The sequence below is a fragment of the Lepus europaeus genome, chromosome 5 (genome assembly GCF_033115175.1).
Source record: "Lepus europaeus isolate LE1 chromosome 5, mLepTim1.pri, whole genome shotgun sequence".
NCBI lineage: Eukaryota > Metazoa > Chordata > Mammalia > Lagomorpha > Leporidae > Lepus > Lepus europaeus.
This window is the reverse complement of record NC_084831.1, coordinates 79,265,039-79,285,270: the sequence shown is the minus strand read 5'-3', so window position 1 is coordinate 79,285,270 and position 20,232 is coordinate 79,265,039. Positions and strand designations below refer to the sequence as shown.

General features: G+C 39.9%; 1 protein-coding gene across 6 annotated transcripts in view; it reads left to right on the top strand.

Moving 5' to 3' along the window:
• The window catches only part of COL24A1 (collagen type XXIV alpha 1 chain), a 421,092-nt gene that overhangs the window by 382,139 nt on the left and 18,721 nt on the right, over nt 1-20,232 (top strand). For all 6 annotated transcript variants that reach the window (XM_062191650.1, XM_062191653.1, XM_062191654.1 and 3 more), the window contains 2 exons: nt 7,627-7,662; nt 7,764-7,790. In XM_062191650.1, coding sequence (XP_062047634.1) covers nt 7,627-7,662; nt 7,764-7,790 — 63 coding nt within the window. The remainder of the gene's footprint in view (nt 1-7,626; nt 7,663-7,763; nt 7,791-20,232) is intronic.

Below are 20,232 nucleotides of genomic sequence, written 5' to 3'. Positions count from 1 at the left end.
AGGTAATTTTGCAAGTGCCTGTCACTAAAAGCCTAATGATCATCTGTGAGTAACTGGACTAGAATTCCTGTGCTGAGTATGGAATTAGAAGAGATGTCTTTATCGTTAAAGCATAAATCAGATCATATCACTACCCTCATTAAAACCTCCCTATGACTCCTCCTGAACTTAGAATAAAATTAAATTCTTTACCTTGATTTACAAGGGCCTACATGAACTATCCCATTTGTCTCTCCAATATCATGTCCCATGTTCCCCTTGCCAGCTACACTAATCTTCCTTGTATTCTTTGGAATATGCCTTCCTTTTACTTAGAAAATTGTTTCACCTCTCTTCAAATGACTGATTTTACTCAATATTCAGATCTCTGCTCAAATATAGCCTGAAAGAAGACTCTTGTGACCATTCTGTCATTAATCTTGGTAATTCCCTTTCATAATATAATGTTTTATTTTCTTCATAACAATTAACACTATCTGAAATTGTTTTCTGTCTCCTCTACCGGAACATAAACCATGAGGGCACTGTTACACTGGTTATCAGTGTCTAAGAAAGAATCTGCCTTGGCCGGCACCGCGGCTCACTAGGCTAATCCTCCGCCTTGCGGCACCAGCATACCAGGTTCTAGTCCCTGTCGGGGCGCCGGATTCTGTCCCGGTTGCCCCTCTTCCAGGCCAGCTCTCTGCTGTGGCCAGGGAGTGCAGTGGAGGATGGCCCAAGTCCTTGGGCCCTGCACCCCATGGGAGACCAGGATAAGCACCTGGCTCCTGCCATTGGATCAGTGCAGTGCGCCGGCCGCAGCGCGCCAACCAGTGCGGCCATTGGAGGGTGAACCAACGGCAAAAGGAAGACCTTTCTCTCTGTCTCTCTCTTACTGTCCACTCTGCCTGTCAAAAAAATTTTAAAAAAATAAAAAAAGAATCTGCCATGTAGTAGGCCATATTTCATAATTAATAGATAAATGAATGAATACTGGTCCCTAAAATTAAAAATTAAACAGCTATTTCCAACTGTGGCCTGGTAAAGTAGCATTTCCTGAATTAACCTACTTATTAATGTCTTGTTCTGTGGATTACCATAATTCTTTTCATAAATAAAATGCCAACTCCAGTACCCACAGAGAAAATAGGTACAATGTGTTTAGGGCAGGCAATTAAATTACAAAAAAAAAAAAAAAAGATTACATGGTGTATTAGAATTATGAATTTATTTTGTTTTTATTGTTGGATAACTGATACTAAATATTTTATTGCTTTTTTTCCCCTTTATTCCATTATAATTTCAGGAGCTCTGTAAAGGAAATATTTTAATTCCTAGAGATTGCTCTCCCAAGTACCTTATCCATAAAATGTGCCTCTAAGTCTTTTCTCCTTTGATAATATGAAAAACCATGGTAACATGTCTTATGTTCTCATTAGGACTTCTTCAGTACGTTCTCCAAGTTTGCTTTCTTTAAATAGAAGGTTTAAATAATTAGAAGAATCCTAATGCATATTGTGTTTCAGAATATAATCTTCATGGGAGCAGAGCTCAGATAATACTAGTAAATGGGGCACATGGACAATGAATTGTATTAGCTAAGATTTGTTATATGGAAATAAATAAAACACTTTATGTCTTGTAGAAAAATTGAGAATCACATCAGCCTATCAAATTGGTTTTATAAATCTTAGTTTTAAGTTTTCCATGAAGCTGGTTTAAGAATTTATAAAACTATGCTATTCTTGCTAAGTTTTATACCTAGACCAAAGCATGAATCAGTGGCTTTTAAAAAAAGGCTGAAGTTATATATAGCTCCCGACACAACAACTGGAAAGTATCCCTTTAACATAAATTGGGTTTCTTGGTTAGGAAGCTTCATATCTTCTGTAATTTAACATTATAAAGTCTAGCGTTGATCCCAAGTAAGGTCCTCCTCACCACTGACAGCTGTTTCTGTATGGCCTAAAAGGAGAATTACTTTCCTTTATTTTTTAAACTTGTTACTTGACTGCCTGCCTAGGCTAATTTAAAAATGAGTCCCTAGGAACACGCATTTAGCCTAGTGGTTAAGACTCTGGTTAAAGGGCAAGTGTTTGGCACAGTGGTTAAGGTGTCACCTGGGACACCCACACCCACATCCCATAATGGAGTGCCTGGAATCGGGTCCCAGCTTTACTTCCAATCCCAGATTCCTGCTGATGTGCACTCTTGGAGGGAGCAGTGATGGCGCCTGCTACCCACAGGGGAGACCCAGATTGAGTTCCCAGCTCCCAGATTTGGCCCACCTACTGAAGGCATCTGGAGACTGAATACTGAACTTATAAATGCAAGATACTTCTCTCTCCCATTCAAAAACAGAAAAAGAGAGATGACCATTAAGATGCCCTGATCCACATCAGAGTGCCCAGGTTCAATACCCAGCTTCCAACTCCTGCTTCCTGTTAATGCAGACCCTGGCAGGCAGCAATGGTGGCTCAAGTTATTGAGTTGTTGCCACCCTCATGGGAGATCTGGATTGAGTTTCCAGCTCCCAGCTTTAACCTCAGCCCAGTCTTGGCCATTGCTCACATTTGGAGAGTAAACCAGCAGAGAAGAGCACTTTCTCGCTCACTCTATCTCCCTCTCAAATAAATAAATAATTGAAATTAAGGAAGACAAAATGAGTCCCTGGATTCATATTTATTCCCTAAACAGAGTTAGAATTTTGTGGCATCCTTGGAAAATCTCCTAGTGGACAGCATTTAGGATTCTGTCCTCCTACCTCAAAACTATCACATTATTGGAAAATTACTCTTGAAAGGTTATAAAAAAGTTTCCCAGTTTCCATGAGAGCACAAACATTCAGAATTTTTTGGAGTAAGTAATGTGAAGAGGGTTGCCAAGACAATAAAATTTTAACTGATGGAAGAAATATCCTAGTGTCAATCATATGAAAAGGATTTTGACAAAATGTTAAAACTTGAAACATAAAACTGAGAGCTATACAAATGGAAAAATATACAGAGAAAACAATCTCAGTATGAATTTTTAGGTTGACTGCTTAATTTTATTGCATATTATTTAATGAAAATTAGTAAAATATTGAAAAATCCCATTGATATTTCCTCCAGTATTTTCTCTATGTTAATGTGTCTTCCCAGTTCTTGATTAGCAAAATTATCTTTTTTGCCTCCAATTTGAAAGTGAAGATAGTTTATATTATATTGAGCAATCAAGGTATGAAAAAATGTGTCATAAATATTAACAAATTAAGAATTTAAAGAATGCATGTATATATATATTTTAAATTCAAATGAAAAACTTTTAAAATTTAAGTACACATTTCTATTATATCCATACAAATTTCTAAAGTGAAATTTTCAACCTCTGTGTATGTATATACCTCCTTTCTTCAGATATAAAACACGAGGACGAAAATTGATAAAAAGCGTGAAGAATCACAGTTCCAAGTGAACTTTGGAAATTCTCTTTACCAAATCTGTTGTTAAAATTGAGATATCTGAGCGCCACATGCAGTAATTCACTCAAAGACATGCAGCAAAGTATGAAGACAAGTTTCAAAGACAAGACCAGAGCCCACATTTCCCAATACTCATGAGATTGTATCTTTCTAAAGTTCTCCTCAGCAAATAAGGGTTAGGGACAATTTAAGTGAAGAAAATAGTATATCCTACCCCATACCAAGAGTAGTCTACCTGCCCACATGCCAGCTAGAAGGGTAAGTTCCTGATTTGCAGTCTTGCATTGTGCCTTGTAACGCATTGACTCCATCCAAATTATGTTGCTGTTTAGTAAATCATATTTAATATTGCTAAATGCTTAAATATTCTAAACCAGTGGTTCCCAACCAGGAACCATTTGCACCTTCATTCCCAAGAGACATTTGGCATTGTCTAGCAGGAGTGGGGAAAGACCAGCCCACTCGCCATAGAAGGCCCACAGAATCCTTTGGTCTGGCCCTGCCAAAGCAGCCACAGGCAGACCTCACAATTCAGTAAATCTAAAGGAGGCTAATTTTTAAGTTGATAATTTTATATGGCCCACGAATGATGTTATAAATATCCAAATGGCCCTTGGCAGAAAAAATGTTTCCCCACCCTGACTCCAGGGGAGAGGGTGACTTGCTAGTGGCACCTAGTGAATGCTGCTGAACATCCTCCAGTGGAAGCCCCTCAATTTGTAGATGAGAGGAAGGAATTCCTGTGCCACTGTTACAGCCACACTGCAGATCATGAAGGTAAATCAAGATTGTATTTACAGAAAAAGAAATTGCATAAAGGAAATTACATAAAGAATTGACATAAAGGAAAAAACTAACATACTCAGGTTCAAAAACATGCATTAATCAGCATTTTTTTAAGATTTACTTGTTTATTTTAAAAGCAGAGTGACACAGGAGAGAAAGAGAGCAAGAGAGAGATCTCCCATCCACTAATTCATGCCCCAGATGGCCGCAACAGCTAGGTCTGGGCCAGGCCAAAGCCAGGAGTCAGGACCTGGTCTACCACATGGGTGACAAGAGACCCAAGTTCTTGGGCCATCTTCTGCCTTTTCAGGCACATTAGCCAGAAGCTGGAACAGAAGTGGTATAGTTAAGACTCAAACCAGCATTGTTATATGGGATGCTAGCATCACAAGTACTAGCTTAACCCTTTGTACCACAATGCCAGCCCCATATCATTTATAAAGTTTGATTATAAATTGTGTTACTCTTGGGGAACCCTATGTAAATTCTAGGATTAAGTGGAGACAGAATCTATTTTTACATGCAGAAATTTCATTATAGCCAAATAACCACCGTAATCAATCACATCTATTTGAGTCCCCTTTAGGAAATTGATGTAGACAGACCTGGTTTTATTATAAACTATTTTATAGAGAGGGTAAATCACTTCCTCCTAATGATGAAGTTAGATTAAATAGAACTAATAACTATTGCATCATTGGAATCCCATTCCACTTCACTACTTGTCCTGTTCAGTGCAATTGTTTCATTAAGGTTGCTCTGTCTGTCCCATTGGGTTTGAAGTATTTTGTTTGATACTTCTGGTGATCTGACTTGTTTTGAGTAACAAATTGAAATGATTCAATGAAATTATCAGTCAAAATAGTGCTTTCATTTTATGACAAATTTTTTTCAAAGTCAAAGACAGGATATATATTTTGTACTGAATCATCAGTGATATTTTTCAAGTGTCAGAAAGACGCTCAGTGGAATGTTAACAACTCTTTATTACTTTTACAACATTGATCCAGAATCAAGCCAAATACACTCTAAGTCTTTGAATATTTAAAAGACCAACTCAAATATGATGTTTGTGTAACTTATCATTCAGCTTCTGAGATAGACATTTTGTATATGCTCTGCTTAAAATTATAATCATAAGCCATGGAAACTAATAAAAGTGTAGCAAACATGGTATTGAAATAGTTAAGTTACTATGGGTTGTTTGTTCTGACTGTGAGTATATTTGGGATCAACAGCTTTGATAATAAGATATTTAACACTAAGTCAAGCATAATTTCAACATTATGCAAAACTCAGCTAAAGACAAATTTTACTTTACCACATATTAACCATAGTGTGAATTTGATTCAATTGTCTTAATATTCAGTTGACCATCAAATTAGCTAATGTTGAGCAGACATATTGGCCTTAATAATGATATATTTTGTTTCATTTTGAAAAATATTAACATAACTTTTGACACATATTATCATTTTTAGTTTCTAAATTAATATTAGTTGATTTTAACATTATTCACTCATTCAACACTTCAGTAAAAATTATTGAATGCCTGTTAAGTACTTTTTTTTTGACAGGCAGAGTGGATAGTGAGAGAGAGAGACAGAGAGAAAGGTCTTCCTTTTTGCCATTGGTTCACCCTCCAATGGCCGCTGCGGCCGGCTCATTGCGCTGATCCGAAGCCAGGAGCCATGTGCTTCTCCTGGTCTCCCATGCGGGTGCAGGGCCCAAGCACTTGGGCCATCCTCCACTGCCTTCCCGGGCCATAGCAGAGAGCTGGCCTGGAAGAGAGGCAACCGGGATAGAATCCGGCGCCCCAACCGGGACTAGAACCTGTGACGGCGCCGCAAGGCAGAGGATTAGCCTGTTAAGCCACGGCGCCGGCCTAATGCCTGTTAAGTACTAGGAACTATTCTTGTTTTAGAAATAAAAAGATAGATAAAGAAGCTTTCCAGTGTATTAAATTCTGTAGAATGCAGAAAAAGAAGTAGTTAGTTGAGCAACGGGAAGTAGCATGCAGGCTAAGCACGAGGGTGTGCAATATTGAAGTACTAGAAGAAGGATAGGCCTATTGGCCTATCAGTTAAGATGCCGGTTAGGACAGATGTGTCCACATCACAATGCCTGGGTTCAATGCCTAACTCAGGCTGCTGACTCCAGCTTCTTGCTAATGTAGGCCCATAGTTCATGCAAGAGAATGCATGCATGAAAGAATTTGGAAGATTTAGAGATCTACAAATAGTTCAGTACAGATGAAATACAGGATATGTTGGGGAGAGTAGGTAGAGGTGAGGACCAGACCTCACTAAGGCTAAGGACATGTACTTTTGCATTCAGTTCACTAGGATTTTAATCCTACAAAATCCCCTTATTCACTGGTTGGTTATTTAACTGTTCCATTTCCTTAACTGTAAAATGGAAATGTTGTGTAGTAATACGTCAATAAATGGTGGCAACCATTGTTAAGAATGTCATAGTTCATTCTCTAAACATAAAGATCTACTGGATTATTTTAACTAAATAATGACATGACTGAATTTCTGTTTTACAAGTAGAAGGTAGTTAGCACTGTGGAGAGAATAAAGTCAGGAATTCAAATTAGGAGTATGGACAAAATACTGTTTGCTGTCAGTTTAGGCTGCTGTAATAAATTACCATAGAATGGGTGGCTCAAGCAGCAAGCATTAAGCTTTCACAGTTGATAGAAAGTGGGAAGTCCAGGTCAAGATGCCCGCATACTCAGTGTCTGGTAAGGACCCTCTTCCTGGTTTGCAGAGGCTACCTTCTTGTAGCCTCACATGGTGGAAAGACCACTCTGTTCTTTTATGTCTCTTCTTATAAGGGCACTAGTCTCCTTCATGAGGACTCCACCCCCATGACTTCATTACCGCCAGAAGGGCCACCTCCAAACACCACCACGCTGGGGCTGAGAGCTTCAAGCTATGACTTTGGGAGAAACACGAACATTCAGTCCGTGGTACATGAGTCATACTGACTTACAACAGTTGCTGTGAGGGTGAAACAGTAGTATTTTGGAGAGGTTTGGAAGTGAAATGAATAGGAGTTGGTAACCCATTCATAGGTAGGTGAGGGAAAGGAGTTGTGTAAGAATAGTATCTTTGACAAATAGATCCAACAGGAAAAGCCTGCACAGACAGTATTCACATTTTTTAATGTTACATTAAATAATAGTTTATTAAAACAAGCACAGAAGTGAATATCCAACCTATTTATGAATATGAATGATAGTTAAGGGCAAGAGCTTGAAAATGCTCAAACAATTTTGAATCATGTGTCATACATGACACAAAAAGATAATGTTAACTCTTAATTCTTTTGCTTACAGCAAACCAAAAGTATACTACATGAAAATTGTGCTTTGTCTCTATTTCTTCCAGGGCCCCCAAGGACCAAGAGGTCAACCAGGGCCTCCAGTGAGTTTCTTTACATTGATATCTGCTTACCATTGATGTTGATAGCTCTGCCTGACTTGAGATAAAGAATTAGTAAATTTGTTTTATTTGTTGTGTTACAGGGTCCACCTGGAGCACCAGGCCCTAGAGTAAGCTTTCTTGGTTTGGTTTTATTTTGTTTTATTTTAGAATTTCACATTAACATTTTAAAAGTTTTTCTGTTAATACCTTGTTAGAGATGTTCCTCTTGTGTACCTCTGTTCTTCATGCTAACTTGATAAAGACCCAGTTCAACCACACTAATTTTAAGTCTCATTCTTCTTATCTAAAAAGTGGAGATAATATCTCTTACTTTCTCAAGTAGTTTTGAGCATTAAATTAAAACATTCAGCACAGTGTATTACAACATCATAAGTGCCAAAAAAAAAAAAAAATGCTAACTCCCTCCATTTCTTCCTATATCTAGGTCTTAGCTCTCATTTTAAAAAATGTCCTTTTTTACCAACCAGAATTACTCATTTTCTAAGTTTTATTGGAATCCTTCCCGGTCGCTCCTGGCTGTGGAAGCCCTCAGCTTCTCATGTATTTGCTGTCTGACAGCTCAGCCTTGCCACCCTGTTCTGTGAGGCAGAGCCTCTGCTGCTTCCGCTGTGACTTCTCAGCTGGGTTTCCCTCGTTTCCTCTCTGTTTGAGAAGTATCTTTGTTTTTCTGCTTCCTATCAGAGAGCTCCTTCCATCTCCAACCTATTCCACCCAGCTTCTTCAGCCCTCCAGGTCCAATGCAATGGTGCTTGGTCACATTTCCTTTCTAAAGATCCACTCGTGGCTATATCGTCCCAGACAACAGTCAGTCCGGCACCATCCAAGTCATACATGCATGCATGTGGTGCTCTGAGGTCATTTAGACCTCTGATGGGTCTGAGTGGTGATGCAGACCGTTCCACTCTCAACAGATTCGGAGCTCTTCATTTCCCTTGAATTTTCATGTGGGGCGAGGATTATCTTTCTTGAGTGTCTTCCTGCAGCACCAGCATCCCATATGGGCGCCAGTTCTAGTACCAACTGCTCCACTTTTTTTTATTATTATTTTTTTTTGACAGGCAGAGTGGACAGTGAGAGAGAGACAGAGAGAAAGGTCTTCCTTTGTCGTTGGTTCACCCTTCAATGGCCGCTGCAGCCGGCTCATCGCGCTGATCGGAAGGCAGGAGCCAGGTGCTTTTCCTGGTCTCCCGTGCGGGTGCAGGGCCCAAGGACTTGGGCCATCCTCCACTGCACTCTCGGGCCATAGCAGAGTGCTGGCCTGGAAGAGGGGCAACTGGGACAGAATCCGGTGCCCTGACCAGGACTAGAACCCGTTGTGCCGGCACTGCAGGCGGAGGATTAGCCTAGTGAGCCACGGTGCTGGCCTGTTCTACTTCTGATCCAGCTCTCTGCTATGGCCTGGGAAAGCAGGAGAAGTTGGCCCAAGTCCTTGTGCCCTACACTTGTGTGGGAGACCCAGAAGTTCATGGCTCCTGGCTTCAGATCAGCTCAGCTCAAGCTGTTGCAGCAGTTGGGGGAGTGCACCAGCAAATGGAAGACCTTTCTTTCTGTCTCTCCCTCTATCTGTAGCTTACCTCTCAAATATATAAATGCAATCTTAATACAAAAACAAAAGGCATGTAGTGAAACTCTGGGACATGCATCCAGTCCTGCTTGGAAAACATGTATTCCCATATTGCCAAAATGAAGTAGGACATGTTGGAGGTTTTTGCTCCAAACAAAATGTGTATAAGAATATATACTGGGGCTGGTGCTGTGGCATAGTCGGTAAAGATACCGCCTGCAGTTCCAGTACCCCATATGGGTGCCAGTTTGTGTCCTAGCTGCTCCACTTCCCATCCAGCTCTCTCCTTGGCCTGGGAAAGCAGTAGAAAATGGCCCAAGTCCTTGGGCCCCAGCACCCATGTGGGAGACCTGGAGGAATCTCCTGGCTCCTGGCTTCAGATCAACATAGCTCCGGCCATTTCAGCCATCTGGGGAGTAAATCAGCAGATGGAAGTCTCCTCCCTCTCCCTCCCTCCCTCTCCCTCCCTCTCCCTCCCTCTCCCTCCCCCTCCCTCCCTCTCCTCCCCCCCTCTCTCCCTCCCTCCCTCCCTCCCTCTCTCCCTCCCTCCCTCCCTCCCTCTCTCCCTCTCTCCCTCTCCCTCCCTCCCTCTCTCCCTCTCCCTCCCTCTCTCCCTCTCCCTCTCCCTCCCTCTCCCTCCCTCCCTCTCTCCCTCTCTCCCTCTCCTCCTCCCTCTCTCCCTCTCTCCCTCTCCTCCTCCCTCTCTCCCTCTCCCTCCCTCTTCCTCCCTCTCTCCCTCTCCTTCCCTCCCTCTCCCCCTCCCTCCCTCTCTCCCTCTCTCCCTCTCCTCCTCCCTCTCTCCCTCTCCCTCCCTCTCCCTCCCTCTTCCTCCCTCTCTCCCTTTCCTTCCCTCCCTCTCCCCCCTCTCCCTCTCCCCCTCCCTCCCTCTCTCCCTCTCCCCCTCCCTCCCTCCTTCCCTCTCCCTCCCTCTCCCTCCCTCTCTCCCTCTCCTTCCCCCCTCTCTCCCTCCCTCCCTCTCCCTCCCTCTCTCCCTTCCTCCCTTTCCCTCCCTGTCTCCCTCTCTCCCTCCCTCCTTCCCTCCCTCTCTCCCTCTCCTTCCCTCCCTCTCCCCCTCTCTCCCTCTCCCCCTCCCTCCCTCTCTCCCTCTCCCCCTCCCTCCCTCCTTCCCTCTCCCTCCCTCTCCCTCCCTCTCTCCCTCTCCTTCCCTCCCTCTCTCCCTCTCCTCCCCCCCTCTCCCTCCCTCCCTTTCCCTCCCTCTCTCCCTTCCTCCCTTTCCCTCCCTGTCTCCCTCTCTCCCTCCCTCCCTCCCTCTCTCCCTCTCCCTCCCTCTCCCTCTCTCCCTCTCCCTCTCCCCTCTCTCTCTCTCTCCCTCTCCCTCTCTCCCTGCCTCTCTGCCTTTAAAATAAATAAATAAAACTTAAAAAAAGAATATATACTTTGAGGAATTATTGAAGGATTAAATGAGAAAGTATGTTGCTAAACACAGCATGGGTACTCAGTGTCAGCTTTCTTTATTTGCTTCTTTTCTCCTTTTCTTTTTCCTTCTTAATGGTCAACATGACAGCAGGTTTTCATGTACTGTCTTCCTGGTATTTTTCAGAATCCACTGTTGGAAAATGTCAGTTTAGCTCTGAGAATAAGATTTTCTGGAGCAGGAGTCTAAATGACAATGAGAAGATATCTACATATTCTTTTTAAAGTCAGTTTATGGTCATATATCTTCCATGAAAACTTGTTAATTCCATCCCCTTATCACACTGCAAGATAGAATTGATCACTTCCCTTTCTTTGTTCATACTCTTTCATTTGCTCTTTTAAATTTTTTTTTAAGATTTATTTGTTTATCTAGTCATTTGAAAGACAAATTGAGGGAAATATAAAGACTCCCCAGATGGCTGCAATAGCCAGCACTGGGCCAGGCTGAAGCCAGGAACCATGAGTTCAATCCGAGTCTCCCACATGGGTAGTAGGAACCTACACACTCCAGCCATCATCTACTGCCTCTGGAACACATCAGCAGGGAATTTGACTGGCAGAATATCCAGGACTTGAATCAGCACTCCAACATGGGATGTGGGTGTTCCAAGTGGTGGCTTAACCCTCTGCCCCACAACACCTGTCCCCTATACTCATTTATCTTTTTTTATCAGTCTCCCCTACTAGATTGTGGACTCTCTGAAGATAGAGACCATTTGCGGCAAGTCCGATTGAGCATGTCCCAAATTGTACATCTCCTCCATTTCTTTTTCCACTCTTAAATTTAACATGGATCACTTTTCAGTTAAAATTTAAACACCTAAGAATAATTGTGTGTTAATTACAGAGTTCAACCACTAGTACTAGAACAACAACAACAACAACAACAAATACTAAAAAGGATAAAGTATTATATTATACATCTAGAGTCAGGACAAGAGCTGATCAGGTCATTGTTTCTTATAGTGTCCATTTCACTTAACAGGTTTCCCCTTTGGTGCTCAGTTGTCACCGATCAGGAAAAACAAATGATATTTGTCTCTTTGGGACTGGCTTAATTCACTCAGCATGATGTTTTCCAGATTCCTCCATCTTGTTGCAAATGACCGGGTTTCGTTGTTTCTTACTGCTGTGTAGTATTCTATGGAGTACATGTCCCATAATTTCTTTATCCAGTCTACTGTTGATGGGCATTTGGGTTGGTTCCAGGTCTTAGCTATTGTGAATTGAGCTGCAATAAACATTAATGTGCAGATGGCTTTTTTATTTGCCAAATTAATTTCCTTTGGGTAAATTCCAAGGAGTGGGATGGCTGGGTTGTATGATAGGGTTATGTTCAGGTTTCTGAGGAATCTCCAGACAGACTTCCATAGTGGCTTAACCAGTTTGCATTCCCACCAACAGTGGGTTAATGTCCCTTTTTCCCCACATCCTCTCCAGCATCTGCTGTTGGTAGATTTCTGAATGTGAGCCATTCTCACTGGGGTGAGGTGAAACCTCATTGTGGTTTTGATTTGCATTTCTCTGATTGCTAGTGATCTTGAACATTTTTTCATGTGTCTGTTGGCCATTTGGATTTCCTCTTTCGAAAAATGTCTATTGAGGTCCTTGGCCCATCTCTTAAGTGGGTTGTTTGTTTTGTTGTTGTGGATTTTCTTGATTTCTTTGTAGATTCTGGTTATCAACCCTTTATCTGTAGTATAGTTTACAAATATTTTTTCCCATTCTATCGGTTGCCTCTTCACTTTCCTGACTGTTTCTTTTGCAGTACAGAAACTTCTCAATTTGATGCAATCCCAAATGTTAATTTTGGTTTTGACTGCCTGTGCTGCTGGAGTCTTTTCCAAGAAGTCTTTGCCTGTGCCTATATCTTGCAGAGTTTCTCCAATGCTCTCTAATAATTTGATGGTTTCAGGTCGTAGATTTAAGTCTTTAATCCATGTTGAGTGAATTTTTGTGTAAGGTGAAAGGTATGGGTCTTGCTTCAAGCTTCTGCACGTGGAAATCCAATTTTCCCAGCACCATTTATTGAATAGACTGTCCTTATTCCAGGGATTAGATTTGGATCTTTGGTCAAATATAGGTTGGCTATAGATGTTTGGATAGATTTCTGGTGTTTCTATTCTGTTCCATTGGTCTATCCATCTGTTTCTGTACCAGTACCATGCTGTTTTGATAACAACTGCCCTGTAGTATGCCCTGAAATATGGTATTGTGATGCCTCCGGCTTTGTTTTTGTTGTACAAGATTGCTTTGGCTATTCGAGGTCTTCTGTGTCTCCATATGAATTTCAGCATCATTTTTTCCAGATCTGAGAAGAATGTCTTTGGTATCTTGATTGGTATTGCATTGAATGTATAAATTGTTTTTGGGAGAATAGACATTTTGATGATATTGATTCTTCCAATCCATGAGCATGGAAGATTTCTCCATTTTTTGGTATCCTCTTCTATTTCTTTCTGTAAGGTTTTGTAGTTTTCATCGTAGAGATCTTTAACGTCTTTGGTTAAGTTTATTCCAAGGTATTTGATTGTTTTTGTAGCTATTGTGAATGGGATTGATCTTAGAAGTTCTAGCTCAGCTGTGGCATTGCCTGTGTATACAAAGGCTGTTGATTTTTGTGCATTGATTTTATATCCTGCTACTTTGCCAAACTCTTCGATGAGTTCCAGCAGTCTCTTAGTAGAGTTCTTTGGGTCCCCTAAATACAGAATCATATCATCTGCAAAGAGGGATAGTTTGAGTTCTTCCTTCCCAATTTGTATCCCTTTAATTACTTTTCTTACCTAATAGCTCTGGCTAATACTTCCAGAACTATATTGAATAGCAGTGGTGAGAGTGGGCATCCCTGTCTGGTACCAGATCTCAGCGGAAATGCTTCCAACTTTTCTCCATTTAATAAGATATTGGCCGTGGGTTTTTCATATATTGCTTTGATTGTATTGAGGAATGTTCCTTCCATACCCAGCTTGCTTAGAGTTTTCATCATGAAAGGGTGTTGTATTTTATCAAATGCTTTCTCTGCGTCTATTGAGAGAATCATATGGTTTTTCTTCTGCAGTCTGTTAATGTAGTATATTACGTTGATTGTTTTGCGAACATTGAACCATCCCTGCATACCAGGGATAAATCCCACTTGGTCTGGGTGGATGATCTTTCTGATGTGTTGTTGCATTCTATTGGCCAGAATTTTATTGAGTATTTTTGCATCTATGTTCATCAGGGATATTGGTCTGTAATTCTCTTTCAATGTTGCATCTTTTTCCAGCTTAGGAATTAAGGTGATGGTGGCTTCATAGAAAGAATTTGGGAGGATTCCCTCTTTTTCGATTGTTTTGAATAGTTTGAGAAGAATTGGAGTTAGTTCTTCTCTAAATGTCTGGTAGAACTCAGCAGTAAATCCATCTGGCCCTGGGCTTTTCTTTGTTGGGAGGGCCTTTATTACTGTTTCAATTTCTGTGTCAGTTATGGGTCTATTTAGGTTCTCTATGTCTTCCTGGTTCAATTTAGGTAGGTTGTATGTGTCCAAGAATCTGTCCATTTCTGATAGATTTCCCTGTTTGCTGGCATACAAGTCCTTGTAGTAATTTCTGATGATTCTTTATATTTCTGTGGTGTCTGTTGTTACATTTCCCTTTTCATCTCTGAACCTATTGATTTGGGTCTTTTCTCTTCTTTTTTTAGTTAGTTGGGCCAATGGGGTGTCAATTTTGTTTATTTTTTCAAAAAACCAGCTCCTCGTTTGGCTGATTTTTTGTAATGTTTTTTTGGATTCAATCCTGTTGATTTCTTCTTTGATTTTAATTATTTCTCTTCTCCTAATGGGTTTGGGTTTGGTTTGCTGCAGATTTTCTAGATCCCTGAGATGACTTGAAAGCTCATCTATTTGGTGCCTTTCCAATTTCTTGATGTAGGCACCTATTGATATAAACTTTCCTCTTAACACTGCTTTTGTTGTATCCCATAGGTTTTGGTATGTTGTGCTGTTATCCTCATTTACTTCCAGAAAATTTTTTATTTCTCTTTTAATTTCTTCTATGACCCATAGTTCATTCAGGAGAATGTTGTTCAATCTCCATGTGTTTGCACGTGCTCTAGGGATTCCTGAGTTGCTAATTTCCAATTTCATTCCTTTGTGGTCTGAGAAGCTTCATGGTATGATTCTAATTCTTTTGAATTTGCTGAGACTTGCTTTATGGCCTAGTATGTGGTCAATCCTAGAGAAGGTTCCATGTACTGCTGAGAAGAATGTAAAGTCCTTAGGTGTAGGATGAAATGTTCTGTAGATATCTGTTAGATCCATTTGGGCTATAGTGTCATTTAAATCTACTGTCTCCTTGTTGATCTTCTGTCCTGTTGATCTGTCTATCTATGAGAGTGGAGTATTGAAGTCCCTCAGTACTATTGTATTGGTGTCTAAGTCTCCCTTTAAGTCCCTTAACAAGTCTTTTAAAAAAGCTGGTGCCCTGTAATTAGGTGCATATACATTGATAATCGTTATATCTTCCTGTTGAATGGATCCCTTAATCATTATATAGTGCCCCTCTTTGTCTCTCCTAACAGTTTTTGTGGTAAAGTTTATGTTGTCGGATATTAAGATGGCTACGCCCGCTCTTTTTTCATTTCTGTTGGCATGGTATATCTTTTTCCAGCCTTTCACTTTCAGCCTGTATGCATCATTGTTGGAAAGATGAGTTTCTTGTAAGCAGCAAAAAGATGGGTTTTGTTCCTTAACCCAATCAGCCAATCGGTGTCTTTTAACTGGACAGTTCAAGCCATTAACATTCAATGTGACTATTGAGAAGGAGTAACTTTGCCCTGCCATTTGCCAAAGATATTTTCTAATATATGGTTTGAGATTCCTGTGATCTTTTGCTGTGAGGTTTCCTTCCTTTACCTTCTTTCATATTGGTGACCGTGTTTCTGTGTTTCTATATGTAACACATCTTTAAGCATCTTTTGCAGGGCTGGATGAGTGGCGACAAATTCTTTCAATTTCTGTTTGCTGTGAAAGGTCTTTATTTCGCCTTCATTCACAAATGAGAGCTTTGCAGGATATAATATTCTGGGCTGGCAGTTTTTCTCTCTTAGTACCTGGGCTATGTCTCGCCATTCTCTCCTAGCTTGTAGGGTTTCTGGTGAGAAGTCAGCTGTGAGTCTAATTGGAGATCCTCTGAGAGTAATCTGACGTTTCTCTCTTGCACATTTTAGGATCTTTTCTTTATGTTTCACTGTGGTGAGTTTGATTACGATGTGACGTGGTGAGGATCTCTTTTGGTCATGTTTATTAGGGGTTCTCTGAGCTTCCTGTACTAGGATGTCTCTGTTCCCAAACAGGATGTCTCTGTTCTCCAAACCTGGGAAATTTTCTGCTAGTATCTCACTAAAAAGGCCTTCTAATCCTTTCTCCCTCTCCATGCCTTCAGGAACTCCTAGAACCCGAATGTTGGGTTTTTTAATAGTATCCTGTAGATTCCTGACAGTATTTTTTAGATTTCTGATTTCTTCTTCTTTTCTTTGATTTGACTGTTTCCTTTCCTGTTCTCTGTCTTCTAATTCCGATATTCTCTCTTCTGCTTAACCCATTCTGTTTATAAGGCTCTCTAATGTGTTTGTCATTTGATCTATTGAGTTCTTCATTTCATTATGGTTTCTTGTCACTATCACAGTTTCATGTTCTACTAGTTGTTTCATTTCATTTTGATTCCTCCTTAATATTTCATTTTCACGAGAGAGATTTTCTATCTTGTCCATTAAGGATTTCTGTAGTTCAAGAATTTGTTTTTGAGAACTTCTTAATGTTCTTATCAGTTTTTTGAGATCCGCTTCTTGCATTTCCTCTATCACTTCATCTTCATAATCTTGAATTGGGGTGTCTTGTTCATTTGGGGGCATCATAGTGTCTTCCTTGCTCTTGTTACCTCGGCTTCTACGTTTGTTGTTTGGCATGTTGGAGATAATTTATGTTTTTGTTTTTGTTTTTTTTTTTTTTTTTTTTTTGCTGTGGTGATTTTTTCTCGTTATACTATGCCTCTATGTGGGCTGTCTGCTTTGATGGATCCTTAGAGGCTGTGATGGGTGTGGCCAGAGAGCTCTGCTTGATTCTTCAGGTTTAAGGCTGTGCAAAAAGTGAATCACCTTGCTCCTTGCTGGATCTCTCTCTCTCTCTCTCTTTTTTTTTTTTTTTTTTTACTCAGTTGGGAAGTAATTCTGAATGGCTGAGTGGAATTGAGGGTAGTTGAAATCTGGCCTCTGTGAGTATTCGTTTGATCTACCCCTGGGACCACACAAAGAGTTTATGCAGCCCTCAATGTGTTCTCAAGTTTCACCTTAGACCCAAAGTTACTGAGTTTGTGTATTCATTGCCACTTTACATATGTAAAATGGTGCCTGCTCTTTGTTTTGCTCAAGTGGAGGGAGGGGCCTCTGCCTTTCCCCACTAATGTCTCGCGTTTCTGAGGCTTTTGTCTTACCTCCCGTTCATTCCTGCGCTGGGGAGATTCTGCGGCTCGGCTCCCATGGTTGGGTTTCCACACGGTGGGCTCCTTGTAGGTCCTCTGTGTCACATCCACTAGATCCGGAAGCGTTTCCTCTGCAGTTTTTTCTTGAATCTTTTCCTGAGGCTACAGTAATTCCACTTTTATGAAACTTTATTTTCCAGACTATCAGCACACGTCGTCACTATCCACCATCTTGGCTCCGCCCCTCGATGTAGTATAATTTATCTACTTTTCCTCTCTGACTGTGCTTTTGGTGTCATTCCAAAAAATCATTACCAAATTCAGTATCATGAAGTTTTTCCCCAGTTTTCTTTTAAGAGTTTTATCATCTTAGCTCTTAGTTTAGTTCTTTGATCCATTCTGACTTAATTCTTATACATGATATGATAGGATCCACCTTTAACATATTTATATCCAGTTTTCCTAGCACATTTTGTAAAATGACTGTGCTTCACCCACTGAATAATATTTGTACCCTTGTCAGTAAATGTGAGGGTTTATTTTTTAATTTCCTTTTCTGTTTTGTTCTATTCTATGTTTATCCTTATGCCAATACCAAACTGTTTAGATTATAGTAGCTTTGTAGTAAGTTTTAAAATCAAGAGGTATGATGCTCTTTTTCTTCTTAAAGACTGTTTTGGATATTTGAAACCTACACTCTTTTATATTTACCTGTAAGGCTACCTTTACCAGTACTCATTATTTCTTCATGTGGATTCAACTTTTGCTTACTGTCCTTTAATTTCAGCACAATGGTAAGGGTAAGATACTAGTGATAAATTCTCTCCACATTTGTTTACCTGGAAAATCTTAATTTTCCTTCATTTTTGAAAGATCATTTTATTATATATAGAAATCTTGGTTTACCATCTTTTCTTCTACCCTCTGAATATGTTATCCCACTGTCTAAAGACCTTTATGGTTTTTTATAAGAAATCTGCTATTAATTTATTTGAGAATCCCTTGGAAGTGATGATTCTGTCTTCTCTTTCTGATTTCAAAATTTTGTCTCTGTATTGGAGAATTTAACAATGATGTGTCTAGTGAAGTTTGTAGAGCTTCTTAGATGTGTGGATTAATATTTTTCATCAAATTTAGTATTGCTAAGGCATTATTTCTTTGAATATTTTTATACTCCTTGTTCTCTCTTTTTCCCTTCTGAGTTTTCGGTTATGCATCTGTTGGTATGATTGCTGGTATCTTACAGGTCGTTGACAATTCATTTGTTTTCATTCTTGTTTCTTTCTGCTCCTCAGACTAGAAAATTTAATGCTTCTTCAATTCACTTATTCTTTTTTCTTGAAGTCTACTGTTGAACCTGCTTAGTAAATTTTTCATTTCAATTATTGTAAATTTCATCTCCAGAATTTCTAAATGGTTCTTTTCTATAATGTGTCTCTTATTGCCATTCTCTTTTTGGAAAACATCATTCCCATACTTTCCTGTAGTACTGTATACATTGTTCCCTTTAATTCTTTGAACACTGCTGAAATAGTTAACTTAAAATCTTTGTCATCAAGTCCATCATCTGGACATCCTTACAGTTTCCACTAATTGCTTTTTTTCTTCAGCTTATGCACCATACCTACTTGGTTCTTTCCATTGCCTTGTAATATTTTTGTTGAAAATTAGACATTTTAAGTACAGCATGTAATTTCTGGAAATCAGACTTTTTTTCCCCCAACCTTTGTTGCTTTTTATTTTTCCTGTTTGCTCACTGAGTTTTTGAATTCTATAAGATCAATATTCTTTTGTATGTATGAGCACTGAAATTTCTGTTCAGTTAGCTCAGTGGCCAGTTAATTACCATGAGACTTCAGAGAGAATTTCTTAATGGCCGGAACCATAAGTCTAGTTTTGTCAAGGAGATCTGTGTACATTGGGGCACCCCTACAGTGCAGTTAGGCAATTGACAGCTATGCCTTGGCCTTCACTTCCTGCTGTAACAGAGCTTCAAATCCAACCAGAGGGAAGAGTTCAGGGCCTTCTCTCTTTCCTGCACATGTACACAGCCCTATGCATGCATATTAATTTCCATATTTCCTTGAATATGTAAAGTTTTTTTCTTTGAATATGTCACAGTTTTTAAAACTCTCTGTAGACATATCATTCCCCATCTTTTCTTTGTAAACTATTTGGTTAGGTTATTGTTTGCTCCAACTGTTTTCCAGCAACAAAGTTAAACAACTCCCTCTAAATCTTTCTAAAATGTTCCTGGAAAAAAGACTTTTTGCACTGGATGATGTCTGAGTCAGGTGAAATAAGGACAACCTTGCAAATGATGTCTTCCAGGGAACACCAGATAGTTCAAATAATGACAATTCCCTGAAAATGAGGTTTGGAAGCAATTCTAGCTCCATTCTTTTTCCTTCTTGTAACTATCAGGCTGCTGGTTTTCACTGTGATTGCAGGCTATTGGTTTTGTCAAAAGACAAAATTACAACAAAGTTAGTTTAGTATAAAGTAAAATCAATGTTTCAATGAGCTGAGCAGAGTAGTTTGGCTTTATAGGTGGAAAAGGACTAAAGAAAGTAGTAACAGAGAACAAAAAAAGAAAATTATTCACTTCAAAGTTACTTTCCATGTAGTGTTAAAACAGAGGAGACTTTCTTATTACCCTGACTTCAGTTGATTGGAACCGCCTAGTTTTTGGAAAACTGGTCCATTTCCAAGTTAGGTTTGATTATACAAGGCACTTACCACAGGTGACTTCATTTCATGAGACTAGTCCAAGACAATGGCCTCCCATAAACTTTGTTTTAGAAGGTTTTTATTTAATGAATACAAAGTTCATATGTACAGCTTTAGGAATATAGTGGGTTTTCACCTCTTTCCTTCCATCCCATCCCCACTCCCATCCCACCTCCTACTCCCTTTCCATTCTTCATTAAGATTCATTTTTAATTGACTTTATATACAGAAGACCAACTCTATAGCAAGTAGATATTTCAACTGTTTGCACCCACACAGACACACAAAGTATAAAGTACAGTTTGAAGACAAGTTTTAACATTAATTCTCATAGTATACCTTATTAAGGACAGAGGT